Genomic DNA, 20085 nt, shown 5'->3' with positions numbered 1-20085 from the left:
CAACACCGAGGGTTGCAATCCCGTTGCCGGTCCCCGGTCCGGTACGGGGGCAACACTGAGGGTTGCGATCCGTTGCCGGACACGGAAAAAGACAAAAAAAAGACAAAAAAAAAAAAAAAAAGATTAGCAAAGGCTTGTTTTTTCAGTTATCATATTCGCAACTTCCTACTTATGGATTCTTCCTGTCCGCTCCCAGGTGGACACTAAATATGGAGGTTTTGGACAGGGGATATTTTCCTACCCAGAACCACGCTGAGAGAACCAGCCCATTCCAAGCACACACAGACTTTCTACCCTCAAGGAGCGCTGGCCAGGGAAACAGTGCCCTGTGCAGCTTTCTGCTTACCTGAGACACCTCTAAAACAGGATCCTGATGACCTTCATCCATCTGGGCTATGGGTGCCCAGCAGTCTAAGGTGATCAGACTCTAAAACTTCACTGAAGGAAGGATGAATGGTGGACATGGTAGTAATGCTAGACAATTAGGTATTTGGAGCATGGGCTTTATGGGCTTTGGAGTCGAGCATCCTGAGTTTGAATCCCATCTCTGCCATTTAGGAGCTGCCCGACCGGGGCAAGCTGTTCCACCCGTCTGTGCATCACTTTCTTTGTTTGCAAAATGGGCATGATATCAGTATCAACCTTATAAAATTGTCGTGGGAACTGATGTTCAGTAAATGGGCCAACACCTGGTGCATACACAGTTAAGCGCTCAAGAATTGCTAGCTATTATGTTTCCTTATCTTTGGGTATACATATTTTAAACATTCTTCAAACAGTGTAATTCTTCTGATTGTTGTAAAATAATAGACTGCCATTTTAGGAGGGTGGACACTCCTAGCAGCGATGACATCTCATCCAGGTCAGTGCAGCCTGTTCCAAACAGATTCCTGCCTGTGTGTGCTGTGGCCCTGGCCGGGCAATGCCCTACACTGGCGGGCGGGGAAGACGATCTGCCTTGGCTGAAAGGTGCTGCCCATTGATTCTACAAACATTTACTGAGCACCCTTTTCCTCCTGCCCCTACCACAAGCCACATAAATGCACTTCCTTCTCTTCAAGGAGGTACCTTTATTGAGCACACAGATGGTCCCAGACCCTGGCCTAATTTGGTCATCACGGTGACCTCATGAGTAGAAGTTCTTATGTTTATTCTCTGAAAGAGGAAATGCCTAAAGTCACAGAGTGGGCAAAGGATGAAACTGAAATTTAGCCTAGATCTGCCTGGTCCTTTTAGGTGACATCTCCCATGAGTTCACGTTTCTACAGGGCACTTGGTCTCACTGCTCCATCCTACTCTGATTTAATACCAAGCCAGTAGTGTTACTGTGTCTCCACTGAGTGTGGATTGTCTGAGGAGACAAACACAGTGCTTGTCTTTGTTAATATTAGAGGATACTTTTTAAATATAAGAACATAACTCCATCTCTCGCATTGATATTTTCGTTCTTTTCTGTTGGGAAGCTGATAGGAGAGGAAATATCCAACTAGGATTCGTAGTTTCTTAAAATGACCTTGAAGTCTTCCATTTTGTTTGAAGAGGTATGGCAGGAAGATGGATTTACAAAGGGGTCCCCAGGGGTACTGCAGGAAGAATCATCAGAGAAGCTGACAGGAAAACAGCTGGAGTCAGGCAGCATTTAGCAAATAAGTCAGCCAGTGTGGGGAGGGGTCAGCATTCGATCAATGCCTGGAGACAGATGTCCCCATCCTCAAAGGGAGTCTTCTTCAAAAATCCCTTCTCTTGCAGGTGCTGGGGTGCTGCCTTGAATAAGACAGGCTAAGTCCCTGCCCTTGGTAACTCACTTTGGTGGGGCATCCAGACAGGAAACCGGGTGATGACTGCAGAGGCTGAGGATAGCTGTGGAAGGGACTCTTCTTGGTGCTGGGAGCCCAGGAAGGCTACGGGAAGATGGTGTGTCTCCACTGCGTGTGGAGAGGAGAGGAAGTAAGCCGGGCAGGGATGTGGGTGACTGGCGGGGCATTACAGGTGGAGGAAGTAGCCCACATGGAGGCCAAGGGTACACCGACTGCTGTTCTGAGCCCTACGGGGGGGCTCTCAGCCAGGGATGTATAGAGGATGAGGGCAGTGGTGGCCAGAGATGGTGCTGGGAGGGGTGGCAGGGGCTAGTGGAAGAAGGGCCGGTATGCCCCTCTATGGAGTTTGGACTTACCCAGTGAGAGATGTCCAGGTCTGGGAGGGGGTAGGCCAGTGAGGATGAGATTGGTGGGCGGGTTGGACAGCTTTAAGGGGGAACTTAGAGGATCTTTCTGAGTGGGGAGGGAGGGCCAGTACTAAGGTTTCTAGCAGCTTGGGGGATGGTGGCTCCGTGCCCTGATTTGGTGGATGCAGGAGGTGAATGCAGGAGGTGGAAGCATTTGAGAGTAGGGCATCCTGCAGAGACATCCTCATGGCAGTGGTCTGCGTCTGAGGTTCAGGAGAGCACTGGGTGCCCTGATTTGGTGGATGCAGGAGGTGAATGCAGGAGGTGGAAGCATTTGAGAGTGGGGCATCCTGCAGAGACATCCTCATGGCAGTGGTCTGCGTCTGAGGTTCAGGAGAGCACTGGGCTGAAAAGGGTAGATTGCAACATCATTTGCAAAAAGAAGCCATGGAAATGGATGAGACTGCCAGGGAGAGGTGGAGATTGGGTTGTGGAAGAAAGCATTTGGGGGATGCAAGTCACTCTTAACTCTTCATTGTATGTGGCCTCTCGCCTTCATTCCTTCTGGTTCTCACACCTGAGCACTGCCCTCCCCATACCCCTGGCCAAAGCCCCGCTTCCCTTATCCTTTCAAGAACAGCTGAAACCACCCTGCCTGGATGCAGCTTTCCAGAGTGACACGGCTCCTCTGGTCACCTGAAGCTGTCTGGGCACTTCTGGCTGCCTGCCCTGTAGTGAAGTTTTCTAGTGCTCTTTTCCCTCCCTGACCATGTGACAGCCTCCTGGAGGGCAGGGACAGAGCCTCGCTCATCTGCACTGCCTGTGCTTCGCAGTGTCTGGGGTCAATGAATGGACAGAGCAAATAAATTCAAGAACACTGCTGTTGACTCTGCCAATCCCACTTCCATAACTCAGTAGTAACAAGGCAGGCCTAGCACTTTTGTTTTTCAAATTTCCTTTCTGAAAATCCGGAAACAGTTCAAACATGCAGAAAAAGTACAGAGAATATGATAACACTCATGTCTCCCCTTCCACATTTGACACGCTGCTAACCTCCTCTACAAGTCAGCCTGTGGGAGAATATCCAGAATCAAAACAACTTAAGTCAAATGGATTTTCCCACAGAAACTAAGTTATGACACCAACTCAGATCTCTGACTGAGGGCATGGTGCCCATTTAAAAATTTTTTTAATGAGAGCAGTCACTGCATTTAACCAACAATACCATGTCACGTCCTCTAAAGAGCATATAAATCCATCATTTAAGCCACGCAGGCCGGTTACACTGCCTGTTAGTTTGTGTACAGGGTGCTGTTTAGAGTTCTTATATCACATCCTTGTCACACTTCCTGCCTGGAGTGACAGCCACAGATCAGAAGGTGAAAGAGCATCTTCATTAATATCACGGAATTTGGGAAGCTTCCTGGACAGGTTCATTGTCGCTGTTGAAAAAATCACTAGTTAGGTTTGTTGAACTGTCATGGTGATCTGTGTTTCATGTTTGGTCCTCATTCCTCTTGAAAATAAACTTTTGTCACCTTTTTTTTTCTCTTATAAAAGTAATATAGGTACATCATGGAAAATTTAGAAAATTCAGATTAGCCAAAATAATAAAAATAACTTAGAATCTCACCTAGAGACAGACACTGTGTGCTTTCAGGAGTGTACCCTTCCAGTTTTTTTTTTTCTATGTGTGTGTGTGTGTGTCTGGTGTATGTATGTATATTCACTCAAACATATACATTATCTTTAACATGCCAGGATCATATAGGCATATAGTTTAGGGACATTCTTTTTTGCCCCTAATGTAGGGAGAACACCTTGCTCCATCATTACACATCCTTCTACAAAATCTTGCTAACCCTGGAGAGATTTTGCAGACATTCTGGAGAAGGCTTTTGGAAAGAGTTGGAGTCTCAAGAAATGGTTCTGAATTCGCTTGTTTTTCTGCTGTCCCTATACATTTTTCCATCACAGTGTAGGAATTAGAGACCAAGTCACATATATGGCTTCCAATTGGAGCTTCAGCATATCTTTCCATATGTGTTGCTCAATGATGTACTGGAATGAGGGGTCCCTGGTGGGCAGAGGTCTCAGTACAAAGTGCGGTCTGTGTGGATTATCTAAAGAGTAGTGGTAGCCTTGCTGCCAACACTGAGAGACACAAGTTCCCTTCCAATCACCAAGATGTAGAAAGATTTATTAAACTTTCTCCCATCAAGTGCAGATGGTGGGGATGGAGAGACACATTTTTAGAAAGCCCAGTCCATTTGTGAGCCATCTAACAAAACAGGAAAAGGAAGCAATGTCCTCATCTCCCTTTTCAAGGGACAAATATAATGAAAGCATTCTTCCCTCTTGTCTTGCCTTAGAGTTTCCTTGATAGGTCCTTGGATGTCTCTTATAACCATATATCTCTTTGGAGAAAATATTGTATTATTTTTTTAAAACTACACCTTTACTGCTTTAGAGTATTTTTTAAGAGGATGTTTCTAAGCCTTAGTTTTCTCCTGTGTGAAATGGGAAAAACAATAATATGCACTTCCATGAGGTTGTTGTAAGCTTTAAATTCAATAATGTATGTAAATTGTTTCCTGGTGCACAGTAAATACTCAGTGAATATTAGATGCTGCTATTTTCTGTTAATATTGAATGAGAAAACAAGTGGCTATTTGGCTGTATTTTGGGTTTGGCCATCCAGTTAGGAGACATGTTGGGAAATGTTAACAATTCTTTGCTTTTTGCCTAGTATAGCATTCAGTACGTGTTGGTCAAATGAATGAATGGTGCTGTGGATGATGACACTACTTCTGGACATTGGTTAAGATGCCTTGTCCACCCAAAATCAATAATGTGATCTTTTTACACAGCATGTGCTCTTCAAGATCTGCTCTACAAGTCTGGAAGGGTTTAGGGCAACTTGTTTTCTAAATCGTTTTGTTCCTATAGTCAGGTGGCACAGAAAGTTTGGGTATGGGAAGATACATACACACATATACATATTTATGTCTATTTTCACTGACTTATTTATTCCTTGGAAGAAACTGTTGGAGCAGCTCTTAGTAACTATTTAGTGAGGTTCCCACATGTTGTGGGTTTTGTAGTTAGTATCAAACATTTGAGTTCAACACAACACAGTGACAGCAGCAAGGTCATGAGCCTTCATGCTTTTCTGCCACGTTCCAGTGGTTCTGCATCTTGAACTGACTGAGAGTTGGCTGATGTTTGCTTTGGGGCTCAAGTGTGCTCCTCTGGAGATGAGGCACGTGAGGTCAGAGTTCCCGAATATGGGCACTGGTACTGTCTTCTTGGGCCAAATGAAGGCTGGATTCTTTGATGCAGCTTGACACACATTAGACAGCTGAATGTCCCCCAAATGAACGCTTGATGCCTTACCATAGACCCTGTTGCCTTCAGCATACATAGTGTGACAGCACTGAAACTTTGTTCCTGTTTTGATATGCTTATATATGTGGCAAGTCACTTACAATCTGCATAGCCTTTCAGGGGTCAACTCTTTTTAAAAATGGTAGGTTTGGAAGAGAGTCTCAAAAGCTCTTTGCATCTCAGCCCAAGGTAAGTGGGGACTGACTCCAGCTTTTACCAGCCTGTCACCCTGATGCTCGGTTGCCTCCTGTGGAGAACGGGAGTAATAATTATGGTTATTCTGAGGGTCAGAGTGGGGTTATGGTGAGCAATGGGAGGGATTCTAGGATTTACTGTCATGCCAGTTTTGTAACAGTGCAACAGTGCCAGGTAACCCCTAGTAGGATTGAGCTAGAGACCAAATAAGAAGCCAGGATTGAAATGATATGATTTTTCTTTTTGTAACTAGGAAATTCCGACTTGTACACTGGTTTGGCCCAGCATTGCCGGAGAAATCTCATGGGATATATCTTTCGTTACTTTGAACTTCTTGGTGCCAGGACTGGTCATTGTGATCAGTTACTCCAAAATTTTACAGGTACGTTTGCTTCAAGTGTTGCAGCTGAACTTCACTCAGGCTCAGGGCATTTCAGGTAGAATCTCAGAATTTCCAGGTGGGAAGATACCTTCAAGTTCACCTCCGTCCAATCCTGCTTCACTGCCTAGATCCACACCCTCTGCACACCGAGGGACGAGAGTTTGGTTTGTGTTTCTTTTTTAATAAGTTATATCTTTGTGACGATTATTTTTCTGCTCGTCACTAAAGTAATACAAGCTCATTATAAAAAATTAAAATGAAAACAGATGCAGAAATGTATAACACAAGAAACTGAAAATCTACCCGATTCTTAACAACTCAAGGTATGTTTTTTTAGATTATTGTTCTAACAAATTTACATATATTTATATATACCGTGTGTATATTTGATGAATCATATGACATTGTGGGTTAAAATGGTCAAGTAGCTGTTTGACACTGCTCGATCCAATGTTCTTTATTCAGAAATGAGATATACTATCTGCTCTGTAACTTCCTTTTTTCAGCTCACACTATATCTTGACACCTTTCCACATCAGTTCCTATACTTCTATCTCATTATTTTTAATGGCTGCATGGTCTTCCATCATACTGATGTGACCTTGTTTTGTGGGGTTTTGGGTTGTGCCCAGTGTTTCCCCATCACAAACATTGCAGCTATGGAGAATATACACTTTTTAAAACTTTTTATTGAAGTATGCATATAGAAAAGCACACCCAGCATACATGCGCAGCTCACATGCTGAACACACTCATGAAAGCAGCTCCCAGATCAAGAAGAGAACATTACCAGAAGCCCCTCCTGTAACCTTCCAGTCACTGCTCCCTGCCCGCGGGGAGTGTTCAGTTCAGATGTGTACCAACACGGGAAATGATCTCTCCCTTCAAAGCAAATATGTACGGGGACTTAAAAAAGATGGACCAGCCTCTGTTTCCTACCTCTTAAGGCAGCCCATTTGCATGTAAGGTGCCAGCCCAGACACACAGCATGTACATGAATTTATGCCCATTCTAGAAGTTTAACACAAAGCTTTTGAGTCCCCTTGGAGGTTTACAGTTGTTGAATCTTGGTTTTATAGCATAGTATGTAGGGGTCTTCTGGAAAACAGGCATATCAAAGTGATGCCCTGTAGATCCTGCTTGCTGGACGGCCACTTTTATGGTCCTTTCTTTAGTTGAGGATCTGTGACTTATATGCTCAGAACCCAAAGCCATGCCAACCTTTTTCCAGGTCTGCTAATCCCTGGGTCCTATAGGATGTGGTCTCCATGAGTGTTACTCCCTAGACTCTTTTTCACCAGATGATTTTGACCCCTGAAGTGACCCACAGCCTGGGGCTTATTCAAGTGTATGAGGCAGATTTAGGCCTGGAGTTAAGGCCTGGAAAGTGCTTGCAACAAAGTCCTGGCATATGCTATGCTATGTAAATTTTACCTATCATCATTAAGTTAAAAGGAAAGAAGTAAAGGAAAGAGGGAGAGATGTCAAATGAATTTTTAAAAATTTGTTTAACGAATATTTATGTAGTATTTACCATGTGCCAGGAATGAACTCATTTAATCCTAATAAGAATTAAAGATGAGGACATCCAGGCACAGAGAGGTTAAGTAACTTACCCATGATCACACAGGTCATAGGTGGCAGCAGCAACAAGATTTAAATCCACGTAGTTTAAACCTTAACAAATACCAGCACTTTGCACAGAGTGAACCCTTAACAAATGTCTGAGGAATTAAAGTGTCTGGTCCTAACATTTTAATTCCTCAGACATTTGTTAAGGGTCCACTCTGTGCAAACTGCTGGTAGGGGGTCGAGGTGGGTCAAGAATGAGCAAGTCACAGTCTCTTTCTAGAAGGAGATTGGACACCAAAGGGGAAAAGGGGAGACAGACAAAGGTGCTGTTATTTAAAGCTGCAAAGCCCCAGAACACAAGGTGGAGACTTTGTGCGACAACATTTTGCAAATCATTAAATGCTGCACAGTGTAAAGGATGAATAGGGGTGTAAGGGAGGAGACAAGGGCCATGAAGACAGACAGGGAGACTTGAAAGGGTTATTTTAATAACCTGGCTTTGAGTCTTGAATCTGCCACTTATTTGCTGTGTAGCTTTGGACAAGTTACTTAACCTCTCTGAACCTCAGTGCCTTCATCTGCAAAATGGCCATTATAGTTCCAACACTGTAAGGTTGTTGTGAGGCGTGTAAGAGATGTCACTGGTGGGACATGTAGGGTCGTGCCTGCCCGTAGCAGGTGCTGAATCAATTATGCCTGTTGTCATTTGTTAGACAAGGCTGTTCTTCCACCCCTTCTCTCAGAGCGTGCTGGGAAAAGGTGCGTCAGAGATTTCGAGAATCAACAGTAGGCCCTGATAGTGCGCCGCTTGGGAAGCGCGGCAGCGCTCCCGTCCGAGGGTTCGGATCCCACTTGTACAGACCGGCTCCCGCTCACTGGCTGAGCGAGGCGCGGGAGCAACGCCGAGGCTTGCGATCCCGTCGCCGGTCCCCGGTCCGGTACGGGGGCAACACTGAGGGTTGCGATCCCGTAGCCGGACACGGAAAAAAGACAAAAAAAAAACAACAACAGTAGGCCCAGATTTGGAGCATGGCAAGAACAAGAAAGCGACGCTAAAGGAGGGTTGGGTGGAAGCGGTGGCAGCATTTGACCTCTCCTCCTCGGGAGACTCCACTCCTGAGTCCCTTAGAGGCCACGAGGGCTCTGCTGTGCCCCCTTTCACTCATCCTCCCACTTCTCAGCTGCCTGCTGAGGGAGGAAGGATTTCCTACCCACCTCCCATCTTTTTCTCACAGCCGGGGCCCACGTGGAAAAATTCTAGGAGACCTGATGGGTCGGGGGAGGTGTCCTCTTACCCACCTGCCTCTAAACAGCAGTTCATCGCTCTCCAAACACTCTGCATCTCAACCCACAGCCAGGACAGCTCCTGGAGGTAACAGCAGACCTGTCGTGACTCACAATGTTGTGAAATGGTGCTCTCAGTAAGGGCCACACACTGCGTGATAACATTTAGGTCAAACACGAAGCGCAGATATGATGGTGGTCCCAGAAGGTTATAATGGAGCTGAAAATTTCCTATTGCCTAGTGACACCGTAGCTGTCATAATGTCGTAGCACAGTGCATAACTCAAAGGAGCAATAGGCTGTATCATACAGTCTAGATGTGTAGTGGGCTGTAACATCTAGGTTTGTGTAAGTGCACTCTATGATGTTCCCACAGCAACAGAATTGCCAAACGACGCACTTTTCAAAATGTATCCCTGTCATTAAGTGGCGCATGACTGTAATTTAGATCCTGTCACTTCCCTGACACATGCAGCAAAATCCAAAGTCCTCACTTTAAGGCCCTACGTAATCTGGCCCCTGCCTGCCCCTCTCAATTCATATTTCCCCCCTCTGTATCCGTGTTGGCTTTGGGGCTGTCCTATACATGTGACAACACACTGTTGCCACAGGGCCTTTGCACCTGCCATTTCCTCTCCTGGATCTCTGCTCCTCAGATTTCCCTGCTTCATTTAGGTCTTTACCCAAAAGACTCTGATAGAGAAGACTCATTATTCTCGAATCCCTTACCATGGCTTATTTCTCTTCAAAGTCTTACAACCCCTATCATTTTTCCTTTATGACAATTTCCTATCTTGCTCATAGAATGCAGGCTCCATGAGGGCAGAGACTGTTCACTGCTATGTCCCCATGCCTAGAACAGAGCCTGCTTGTTCACTGTAGGTGCTCAATAAGCACTTGTTGGATGGGTGAAGCATGAGCCTTGGATCACATTGAAAGGTCCTACAGGGCCTTCTCTTCTGGGTCAGTGGGAAAATCACTGGACAGAGGGGTAAGACCAGGGTTCTAGTCCAAGTTTCATTACTGTGTGACCTTGGGCAAGTCACTTAACTAATGTGTGCCTCAGTTTCGGCTGAAGCCAGATATACCTCCGTGGATTGTTTAACACAAAAGATCGCATATGATAATGTTTTAAAAATCACAATGTTAATGCAAATATAAGACTTTAAAAAACTTACTTTTCACCCCACTAGCAAAACTGACTATAGCCCATTTCCCAGGAGGCCTATGACATTTGTCCTCACTCAGTACTGGGAGTCCTCCAGGAGGACTTGGGGGCAGGTGGATGAGGTGTTTGGGTAGGGTCTCCGAGTTTGCATTTCCCCCCCCTCTGAAGATAGACATGACTCAGACATGCTGAATCAGCTTTTCTGCCCAAGCCTTTTCTGTCAAGAGCATAACTCTGTAAAATCATTTGAACACCGAGGTTAATTAGCTATATTCATCAAGAAACAATTGGCAAATCATTTTAAGCCATGGAACACATAACTACACACAACTACTTCCCCACCAGTCCTCACCTCTCACCTCACAACTGCCTCTAACCCAGATTCCATCTCCAGGCTTTCGAAGTGTCTCTTTCAAGTCTCCCTGATCTGCTCTTGCTTTAAAGCAGAGTCTCTGCTAGAGTGCTCTGTAGAGCTCCGTGGGATGTTAGGTGTTAGAAAGGGTTCCATGGTCAAAGGAGTTTGGGAAATGCTGGGATGATCAAGGCTAGATGGGATTCTTGGCTGCAGGACTTCTCAGAGCCTTTATTATTGCTAATACAAGGAGTCTTTAAAAAGTTCATGGAAAGATTCATGTTATCTTGTAATTCTATCTTTCCATAGACTTTTTGAAGTACACTCGTATACTTTGGGAATCTCCAGCACAGAAATAGTGTAGGCGGCATTGATATATCTGACTACAGAGCCCCCTTTTCCCACAGAGCATCTCTCTAGACTATTGCTCCATGGAACCCCCCTTGGGAAACACTGCTCTGAAGTCCCCACCCTTTTTGCTGGTTCTGACCTGGGCAAGAATCAGAGCAGACTTCCCCTTGTCACTTCCCCTGCCGATCACCTTTCTGGGGCTGCCTCATGTGCTTGGGACAGTGACCTAATTCACCCTTCTGCTTTCCCTGCTTCCTCTTGTCTCGTGACTTACACGTGCCATACATTTTCAGTGGCTTTTTCCAATCAACAGTTTTCCCTAGGGAATAGCCTCCCGGTGACTCCTATGTGCCTTCAATCAGACTGTCAACCTGCCAGCTGTTTGGGGCTTGGTTTACACCATCACCCAGCAACCGTGGTCATGGCAAGCCGAGATGCCTCCTCCCTTTGCAACGGTGTGTACATTTATCACTCCCGCTCCCATAGCCCCCACATACACACGAGAATGGAAGTGCGGAGTGGGCAGGGCTCCCTGGCTTATTGCGGTGTGTCTAGCACCTGTAAGAGTGCTAAGTACATAGTAGGGCTCCATAAATATTTGTTGAATGAGTGCGTGAGTCTATGGCTTGCATATCTCAGCCTATCTCACAGCTTAACTGAGAAATACAATCTGGTTCGGCTGAGCACGAAGGTGTCAGGCAGTGAACGTGAAGCTCTTTCCCCATGCCTGGCCCTTATTCCCCGGCTTTGGAGGCCTGCATGCTGGTCATGGAAAGGGAGGTGGACCCTCTGGAAGGATGGAGTCTTTTGTCTGGATTCTAACTGAGAGGCTGCTGGTGGGCCAGGCAGCACCCAGAGCAGACCCAGCCCCCAGGGGCCCAACCCATGTCAGGGGGAACACCCTCTGCCCGCACCACCTGTCAGCAACCATGGTCTGCTGGAGCAGGAGTGTCCCCCGTCGTCTTCAGAAGCTCCTGTGGGTGTGAGGTAGCGAGTCCCAGAAAGGAGCTCCCTTTAAAGGACTGAGAGAAAAGCTCCAAACCAAGCCTGCCGTCCTGGATCACATGCTTGAGGGAGCAAGAATGACCTGGGAGTTTAGGAAAAGTGCAGATTTCTGGGCCCCCTTCAGCGCCACAGAATCGGAAGGTCTGAAGGTGGGCCCATGCATTTGCATTTTATCTTGTGCCCTGTGGCTGGATCACATCCACAGTGTGCCACAGCAGGCAGTGTGCCACGGCAGAGAGGGTGCCGACGCCTCAGTGTGGGGCACACTAACCCCACTTGACCCTGAGGCCTTGAGTGAGTCACTTCACCTCTCAGAGCCTCTGCCTTAGTTCCAAAAATGAGGCAACCACAGAACCTACCCCAGAGGCTTGTGCTGAGGATTAGACTTATTCCTCAAAAGTTAATCGAGCATTTCGTTTAATCTAAAAGCACATCAAGCATTCTGCCCAGTGCCGGAAACATGTGAAATCCTGGGTAAATGTGCACCAGCCTTGACATCTGGGGACGGGAGGAGCAGGGGAAGAGCCACACTTGGGCATAAAGCCCCATTTTCCTCCCCAGTCTCTACAAGTCGTGAGAACTGGGGAGGGAAAGGAATAGTAGCACGTCAACAGTAAAAAAAAAAGACCTAACCACTTACGCACTTGGCCCGTGAGTTAGCCTGCTTTGTCCGTTCCCTCACAGTCATTGTCAGGCACCTTCTAGACCCCTGGGCCACAAAGGGCACAGGGATGTCCCACTTAAGGTCCCAGTCCCCAGGGAGCCATAGTCCGGTGAGTGTCAGGACGATGCTTGGACATCTAACACATAGTATATGTAGCAAGTGCCATGTGAATGCCTGAGAGAAAACGCTGCAGGATGCCAAACAGGAGATGAACCAGAAAGCCTTCTCGGAGTTTCTAGCATTAGAATTTGGAGTTAAAGGCTGGGCAGGAGGATTTCCATTGATGGAGATAGAGAATAGGAAGAGACTAGTTTAAGGTTAAGAGCACGAGCTGGAGTCAGACTGCCAAGTTTGAAACCCAGCTTTGCAGCTTCTTAGCTGGGTACTGTTGGGCAAGTTTCTAAACCTCTTTGAGCCTCAGCTTTCCCATCTGTAAAGTGGGGATCATCAAAGTACGCAGGTCATGGAATTGTTGGGAGAATTTAGAGAGGTAAACTAAGTGATAGGTAAGGGGCTGGCACACAGTAAATGCTCAATAAATGAAAGCTTCCATCAACATCATTCATTCAACAAATGTTTATGAGACACTACACCGGGGATGCATTGTTATTCTCCCTGGCAGATAATGTGGGCAGCATGGGGGATGAAGGTGGCATTGGAATCAGCCCTGGTGCCCCCACCAGACTGTGCTGAGGCCTAGAGTGACACGCCCACTCAGAGGCAGTGTTGTTTCCCCTGCAGCCCACCCACCTGCCAGCCTGCCAGGCTGTTACCCTCCCAGATCTATCAACCAGCGCAGGCTCCTTAGGTTAACCAGCTTTCACCTGAACACAAGCTCTAACTTAGCTTTCACACAGCAACTTCCAGACTTGGATGTGCCAATGCGACCTCCAGACTAGGAGTCCAAAATGGTGGATTATGACACCTAAGCAACCCCCACCCTGCAGGGTAGTGGACGGCGGGGAGGGCTCAATAGTATGGCAGCCCCTTTTGAGCCTTTTATGACTTGGCTAATCTTTAACTCCACTGAGCTAGATTTTCACACATGTGGGCTTTGACCATTTATTATCAGTGGAGCAGCCTTGAACAAGTAACTTAAATTTTCTGAGATTTAATTTCCTCATCTGTGAAGTGGGAATAATGATAGTACAAATGCAAAGAATAGTTGGGAAGACTAAATGTCACAGTTGATAAAACAAATGCAGACGCAGCACGGTGCCTGGCACCTGGGGAGCCCCCAGTAAAGCTCCAGAGATCCCGATTCCTGTTCTTGTTGGGAAGCTGCTGGGGAGGAAAGCATCTCAGCACCTTGTCTCCATCACCAGCAGGGGGGTCTACACTACCGCACAGAGCACACCAGCAATCCCACTCAATGATAAAATGATTAACTGGCTACCCTTTAATTAGCTAGTTAGAAATATTCTTTTTTTTTTTTTTAAAAAAAAAAAGATGACCGGTAAGGGGATCTTGACCCTTGACTTGGTGTTGTCAGCACCATGCTCAGCCAGTGAGCTAACCGGCCATCCCTATATGGGATCCGAACCCGTGGCCCTGGTGTTATCAGCACCACACTCTCCCAAGTGAGCCACGGGCCGGCCCAAGTTAGAAATATTCTAAGGAAATATTTGAAGCCATTCTGATCTTGGAGTTAAACTTGCCTAAATTGTGACTGATGTTAATTACCTTCTAATTACTTCCCCTCTTGAGATTCAGAAGTCTTAGGGGAATGAGCCTAGGGGACCAGCATAGAACTGGCAATGAAATCCATAGCCATTCAGTCTCCAGATGACAGATGCACCCATGTGTGGCCACAAGCCTCATCCTGCCAGAAAAGCAGAACAACACAGGGCCAGACTAAGCAAGTGGGCGTTGGCGAGGACCTCTAATGTGGTCATTCTACATTGGATCTCTTCCCTGGGGTCAGAGGTCACAGGCTGGCATGTCAAGCTAATAGATTCAGTGTCCCCTCACATCTCAGGCTAGTTGTGCACTGCCCCAGTCCCCACCCCACCATCACCAGCCCCACCCCAACCCTGCCATACCTCCTGGCAACATTGAAATTGCATGAGTGATAGGGGACAGCCAGGCCTTCTCCCCTCTCACTGTGCCTAGAGGACAATTTGTATTAGGTATAGGGGCAAAACACGGTATGTATCCTCAGGACATCCAGAGCCTGAGCACTGGACCCTTTCTAGCCCCCAGATGGTCACTCCCAGATCACCCCCCACCCTGTGCCTCGGAGGCACGCCACAGTGGCAGCTCCACTTTCTTGCAGACTCAGCCTCTCAGGGCTTTTGCTCACTTTCTTTTTTTTTTTTTTTTTTCGTGTCCGGCAACGGATTGCAACCCTCAGTGTCGTGCCCGTACCGGACCGGGACCAGCAACGGGATCGCAACCCTCGGTGTTGTGCCCGCACCTCGCTCAGCCAGTGAGTGGGAACCGGTCTGTATGTGGGATCCGAACCCTCGGCGGGAGTGCCGCCGCGCTCCCAAGCGGTGCACTGTAGCAGTGCGCCACCGGGCCGGCCCTTTTGCTCACTTTCAAGCTAGTGTTTCAAAGTAGCTTGGCTGAATCATTGCAGGAGGCTGTTTCCTCATCTGTAGAATAAAGGGGTGGATGAGGCCCTGGCTACTCAAAGTGTGGTTCTCAGACGACCAGAAGCAGCAGCGGCATCATGCAAGAGCTTCTTAGAAATGCAGAATCTCAGCTGGCCCCCAGACCTGCTCAATCAGGATCTACATTAAAACAAGATTTTTAACCTTATTAAAAATATTATTAAAAATTGCAACCTTAAACACACACAAAATTCTTCTGCCAGGACATCTGCGCAGCAACTGCCTGTCCAACCTCGAACTGGCATCGCCCTTGTTATTGATCCTTGTATCCAAGGATAATTATCTCAAAATCGTTATGTAATCCTTATTTTTCCTTTAAAAATCTTTGTCTTCTTTTACCTCCCTGAATACGCACATAGTTTACTATTCCCATTGCAATGCCCATTCCCGAAAATATATCATTCTCTTTTAGAGAGTCTCCCTCTCTGCCATCATTTAGGTTGACAGAAGGCAGATGAGACTGGAGGCTACGTGCCTGGCGGGAACAGTGAAGTCTCAGGAGTGCTGCTCAAATGATGCTTGGCCACCATCTATCTTCCATGCTGTGGTTCTGAGGTGTTATAAGCTTTTGTGTGGTTCACAAAAGAAGAGAGGCCACACGGTCACCCTGATTTCATTGATGGGCCATTTCTGGGTCCAAGCTGCCTGCTGCCAATTAAACTCCAGTCTCTCTGATAGATGCCAAAGCAAGACCCTCTTACTGAATGGATTGGAGACCCAGGGAGCAACACCTGCAGGATTTCCTGAAAGAAGAGTCCAGAACCCCCTTCTAAGCCCATATAATCGGGGTTGCCTTCATCACCCTCAATTCCTCTGCCATAATGCTCCGATTCCAGAACTTTCTAGTCACTTTTTGCATATGCCTGCTTATTTTAAAACATCAGCCTCATAGTCAATTCAAAGCTTCCCCTGCCCACAGTGTGGGATGGGTGTGTGGCCCCGGGGTCAGGAGTGGGATAGAAGAGAAAGATGGGCATCCCTGTCAGTGCCCCAATCTCCCTCAAGGACAGAAACTTGCGTGATTGCCTATGTGAGGCTGGTCACTGCCTCTGACTTCCTTGTGGCTGGCCATGGTGTTACTAGGCCCTGTGGATGAGGGGATCATTCCCAAGCATCACCTACCCCAACCAGACATTGATGGCCCTTCCCAGAGCCAGCTTCATTTTCGGGCTGACCCGACAGCAGCTGCCCTGACAAATGAGCAGCCTCCAATCTCATCTACCATCTATCAACCTAAATAACAGAGAGGGAGACTCTCTATAAGAAAAGCATCTTTATTCAGAAATAGGGCATTGCAATGGGAATACACATGCTGTAGTACACTGTGCATTCAGGGAAGTAAATAAAGGCAAAGGTTTTTAAAGAAAAAATAATGGAGAATTGCATAATTGTTTTGAGATAATTATCCTTGGCTACAAGGATCAATAACAAGGGTGGTGCCGGTTCAAGGATGGACAGGCAGCTGCTGGGCAGATGTCCTGGCAGAAGGATAGTTGTGTGTGTGTACATTTGCTATGGCTTTGTGCAAGGTTGTGGTTTTTACAGACTGTGGTTTTGTAATGGTTCCTGTTATCAGGCATTTATGCATGAGAGCCCTCCATTCATGGCCTTCCCCGGATCTATTTGTTAGGGTTTTTTTTTTAATACAAGTGACTCCATTTTGGTTCTGACATCTTTCACGCTTCCATAGCCCCCAGCTCAGGCACCTGTAGGCAAAACCAGGATCCACTTTCTTATGGCCCTGAGAATGAAGGAACCTAGCATGGAGGTCCAGTGCTCCCTTCTGCCTGGCCACACCATTATGCCACCTCTCATTGCCTGTCCCCAACCAGACAACCTGCAGCGGAGGGAGGGGCAAGAGTATGTGTACTGCCACTTCAACCAGCACCTCTCCACACACACAAGACTAAATAAATGGAATGCCCAACAGTAGGGGCCGGGATAAATTGTGGTACAGCCACACTGGACTATACACGACCTCTAACAAGATAACAAGAACGAGGTGCCTCCTCTGTGTGCTGACACGGAATGAGCACCATGCTACACTGCTAAGTAAAAAAGAAGCAAAGCTCGCAGCGGGGCACACGGGATGGTCCCCTCTGTGTACAAAGCACAAGTGCAGACGCCTGTGATCCCACAGCCAGGAATGTGTGTGGAGGTGGCACTTTCCCAGGAGGTCATACAGGAAACTGTTTACTTTGGTCACTTCTGGGGCGTGGGAATGGAGGGTGCAGAAGTCTAGAGGCCGTGTATTTTTCATTTGACTCCCTTTGGTATTATATTGTTTGACCTTGTGCCTTGAGCACATATTCCTTATATACAATTAATTACTTATCTCTTTCAAAGAGAAATGACAGGGAAGATGCGCTTCTGTTCACACGTTCCTCTTCGAGACCACATGATTCAGGCTTGTCACTTGCCCTCATAACTCTATTGTCAAGGTGGGTGATGTTCTGCCTTATTGCTCAGGAGGCCAGCCAGGTGCCCTGTTTCTCGAGCACATCTTAGGTGCAGGCAGCAGCAGAAGGGGGACGCTCCCTCCACACAAAGTTCCGAGACTGAACGTCCTCAGTGCAGGGGGGATGGCAGGTTCCAGTCCCAGGGCTCCTCAGAGCTCCCTGGCATCCCGCAGTAAACTGTGGCTCCGGTTCTGTTTTGGTTTCCACAGATCACGAAGGCGTCGAGGAAAAGGCTCACGGTGAGCCTGGCCTACTCGGAGAGCCACCAGCTCCGCGTGTCCCAGCAGGACTTCCGGCTCTTCCGCACCCTCTTCCTGCTCATGGTCTCCTTCTTCATCATGTGGAGCCCCATCATCATCACCATCCTCCTCATCCTGATCCAGAACTTCAAGCAAGACCTGGTCATCTGGCCTTCCCTCTTCTTCTGGGTGGTGGCCTTCACGTTTGCCAACTCGGCCCTGAACCCCATTCTCTACAACATGTCACTGTTTAGGAACGAATGGAGGAAAATTTTTTGCTGCTTCTTGTTCCCAGAAAAGGGAGCCATGTTTACGGACACGTCTGTCAAAAGAAATGATTTGTCTATTATTTCCATCTAATCCGTATTCCTCCATAAGCAGAGTTTCTCACCCTGGTGAGCCATGGTATGCTTTAGAAGGGAGTTAATTTCCAGAACCGTCCACCAGTGTTCCCTGCTTTTAGAAAATGTAACCTATGCAAATACATGTCGACAGCACCAGCAAATTAAGGGATGATTATTCGATAAGGATATTTTTATTGATAGTATAACGATATTTTTCCTTTGTAAAAGGATTATTATGGGTTCCTTTTAAATATGAACTTTTTCAGGGCGTTTGTAATATGATTGAGTTTAATAAATTTTTATTTATGACTGTTCAGCAATCATACATCCTACCTATAAAGCCACACATTACTGGTTTCTGAAATAGAGTGTTGGAACTGAGTAAGGACTTGGATTTCTCCTCTGAAGGGTCACAGCCACTCTGCCATGCCTCCTGGGACTCACAAGGCCTCAGGATCATTCATTAATATCAAGAGCGCTTGAGGAATTTCTAAGAAACAATTAAAGGTGATTTATTTTTTAATTTATAAAAAATACCAGGGACTCCTTTGGAAGCAGTGTCATGAAATCAGAGAAGGTAGGATGACTCCAGAATGTTTGTGAGTGAGATCAGGAGTAAATTCCTTCACTGATCCATCTACCAGAGGCCTCGTAAGCACCTGCTGTGATCAGTGTCCTTGGTGCTGAGAGGACAGCAGTGAACAGATAGTCACGGCACACTCAGGGAGCTTACCTTCTAGTCAGGAGGAAAAACACTAAACAGAAGTCAAAAAATAATATAGCCTTGTAGAATGAACACCACCTGAGGAAAATAGGACAGAGTGTTATGGTAGTGATGGTAATTTTGATGGGGCAGAGAGGGGTCTAGGAAGACCTTTCTGAGGAGTGACATTTGGGTTGAAAGGTGAGTGACAAGAGAGAGCCAGCTGTGTGAATCCTGGGGAAGAGGCTTTGCAGGCAGAGGAGACAATGGTGCAAAGCGGCTGATGTGCTTGTGGACAGGAAGAACAGTGGTTAGCATGGCCAAAGCAAAGCAAACTATGGACTGAGACTGCACTAGATGCTATTCCTTGTGCTGGGGCAGAGGGGTTCCCTGCTGGAGCCCATCAATGGAAGCCAGAGAAGTTTACAGGGCTAGGTCACGTAAGGAGTTTATCCTGTGTTCAATGGGCAGCCACTGGAGGTTTGCAACTGGATGCTGATGTGACCTAATGAATGTGGTTAAATATTACTCTGGCTGCCATGCAGAGAATAAACTTTGAGGACCAAGGATAAAAATGGAGATAAGGTAGGCAGCTGCTGAAGCAGGAAGAGATGACGAACCTCGGAAGCAGGGGCCATCTGTGGGGGATTGTGAGAAATGGTTTTGGGATATATGTTAGGAAGGTGGAGCAAAGATGATTTATTGATGGACAGGATGCAGAATGTGATGGAAAGAGAGGATTGATACTAGTTAGATGGTAGAGCAGGCAGTAAAAATGGGGAAGACTGGGAGGAGTATGGGAGAGCCAAGACTTTCATTTGGAGCATGAGTTTGAAATCCCAGTGAGACATCCAGATAGAACAGAAAGTTGGATTCAGGGATGTGGAGCTTGAACCTGGAGACACAATGTTGTTTGGAGATAACGGATGGTGTTTACAGACCTATGGCTTTATGAAATATCCCTGGGAGATAATGGAGAGAGAGAAGAAACCAGGGCCAAAGACTGAGCCCAGGGACATGCCAACACCTGGAGGCTGGGCCAATGACTGGAACACACAGGGCCCTGCACATAGTAGGTTCTCAACAAATCTTTGCTGCCAAATAAATCAGCACCAGTAGTGGCCATTGCTTGTGGAGTTTCTGGAGCAGCTTGCTTCTCAAGTAAGATTTATGGCAATCACAAGTGGAGGATAGATGGACA

At 46.8% G+C, this 20085-nt stretch overlaps 1 protein-coding gene across 1 annotated transcript in view; it reads left to right on the top strand.

The window, feature by feature from the left end:
- Positions 1-18197, top strand: part of FFAR4 (free fatty acid receptor 4) — a 32569-nt gene extending 14372 nt beyond the window's left edge. The window contains exons 5-6 of the mRNA XM_008588836.1: positions 9080-9104; positions 17808-18197. Of these exons, the coding sequence (XP_008587058.1) occupies positions 9080-9104; positions 17808-18197 (415 nt within the window). The remainder of the gene's footprint in view (positions 1-9079; positions 9105-17807) is intronic.
- The last annotated feature ends 1888 nt before the right edge of the window (positions 18198-20085 follow it).

The sequence above is a fragment of the Galeopterus variegatus genome, unplaced genomic scaffold (genome assembly GCF_000696425.1).
Source record: "Galeopterus variegatus unplaced genomic scaffold, G_variegatus-3.0.2 Scaffold5056, whole genome shotgun sequence".
NCBI classification, from domain to species: domain Eukaryota; kingdom Metazoa; phylum Chordata; class Mammalia; order Dermoptera; family Cynocephalidae; genus Galeopterus; species Galeopterus variegatus.
The sequence above is the reverse complement of the archived record's forward strand: the minus strand, read 5'-3'. Positions and strand labels throughout refer to the sequence as shown.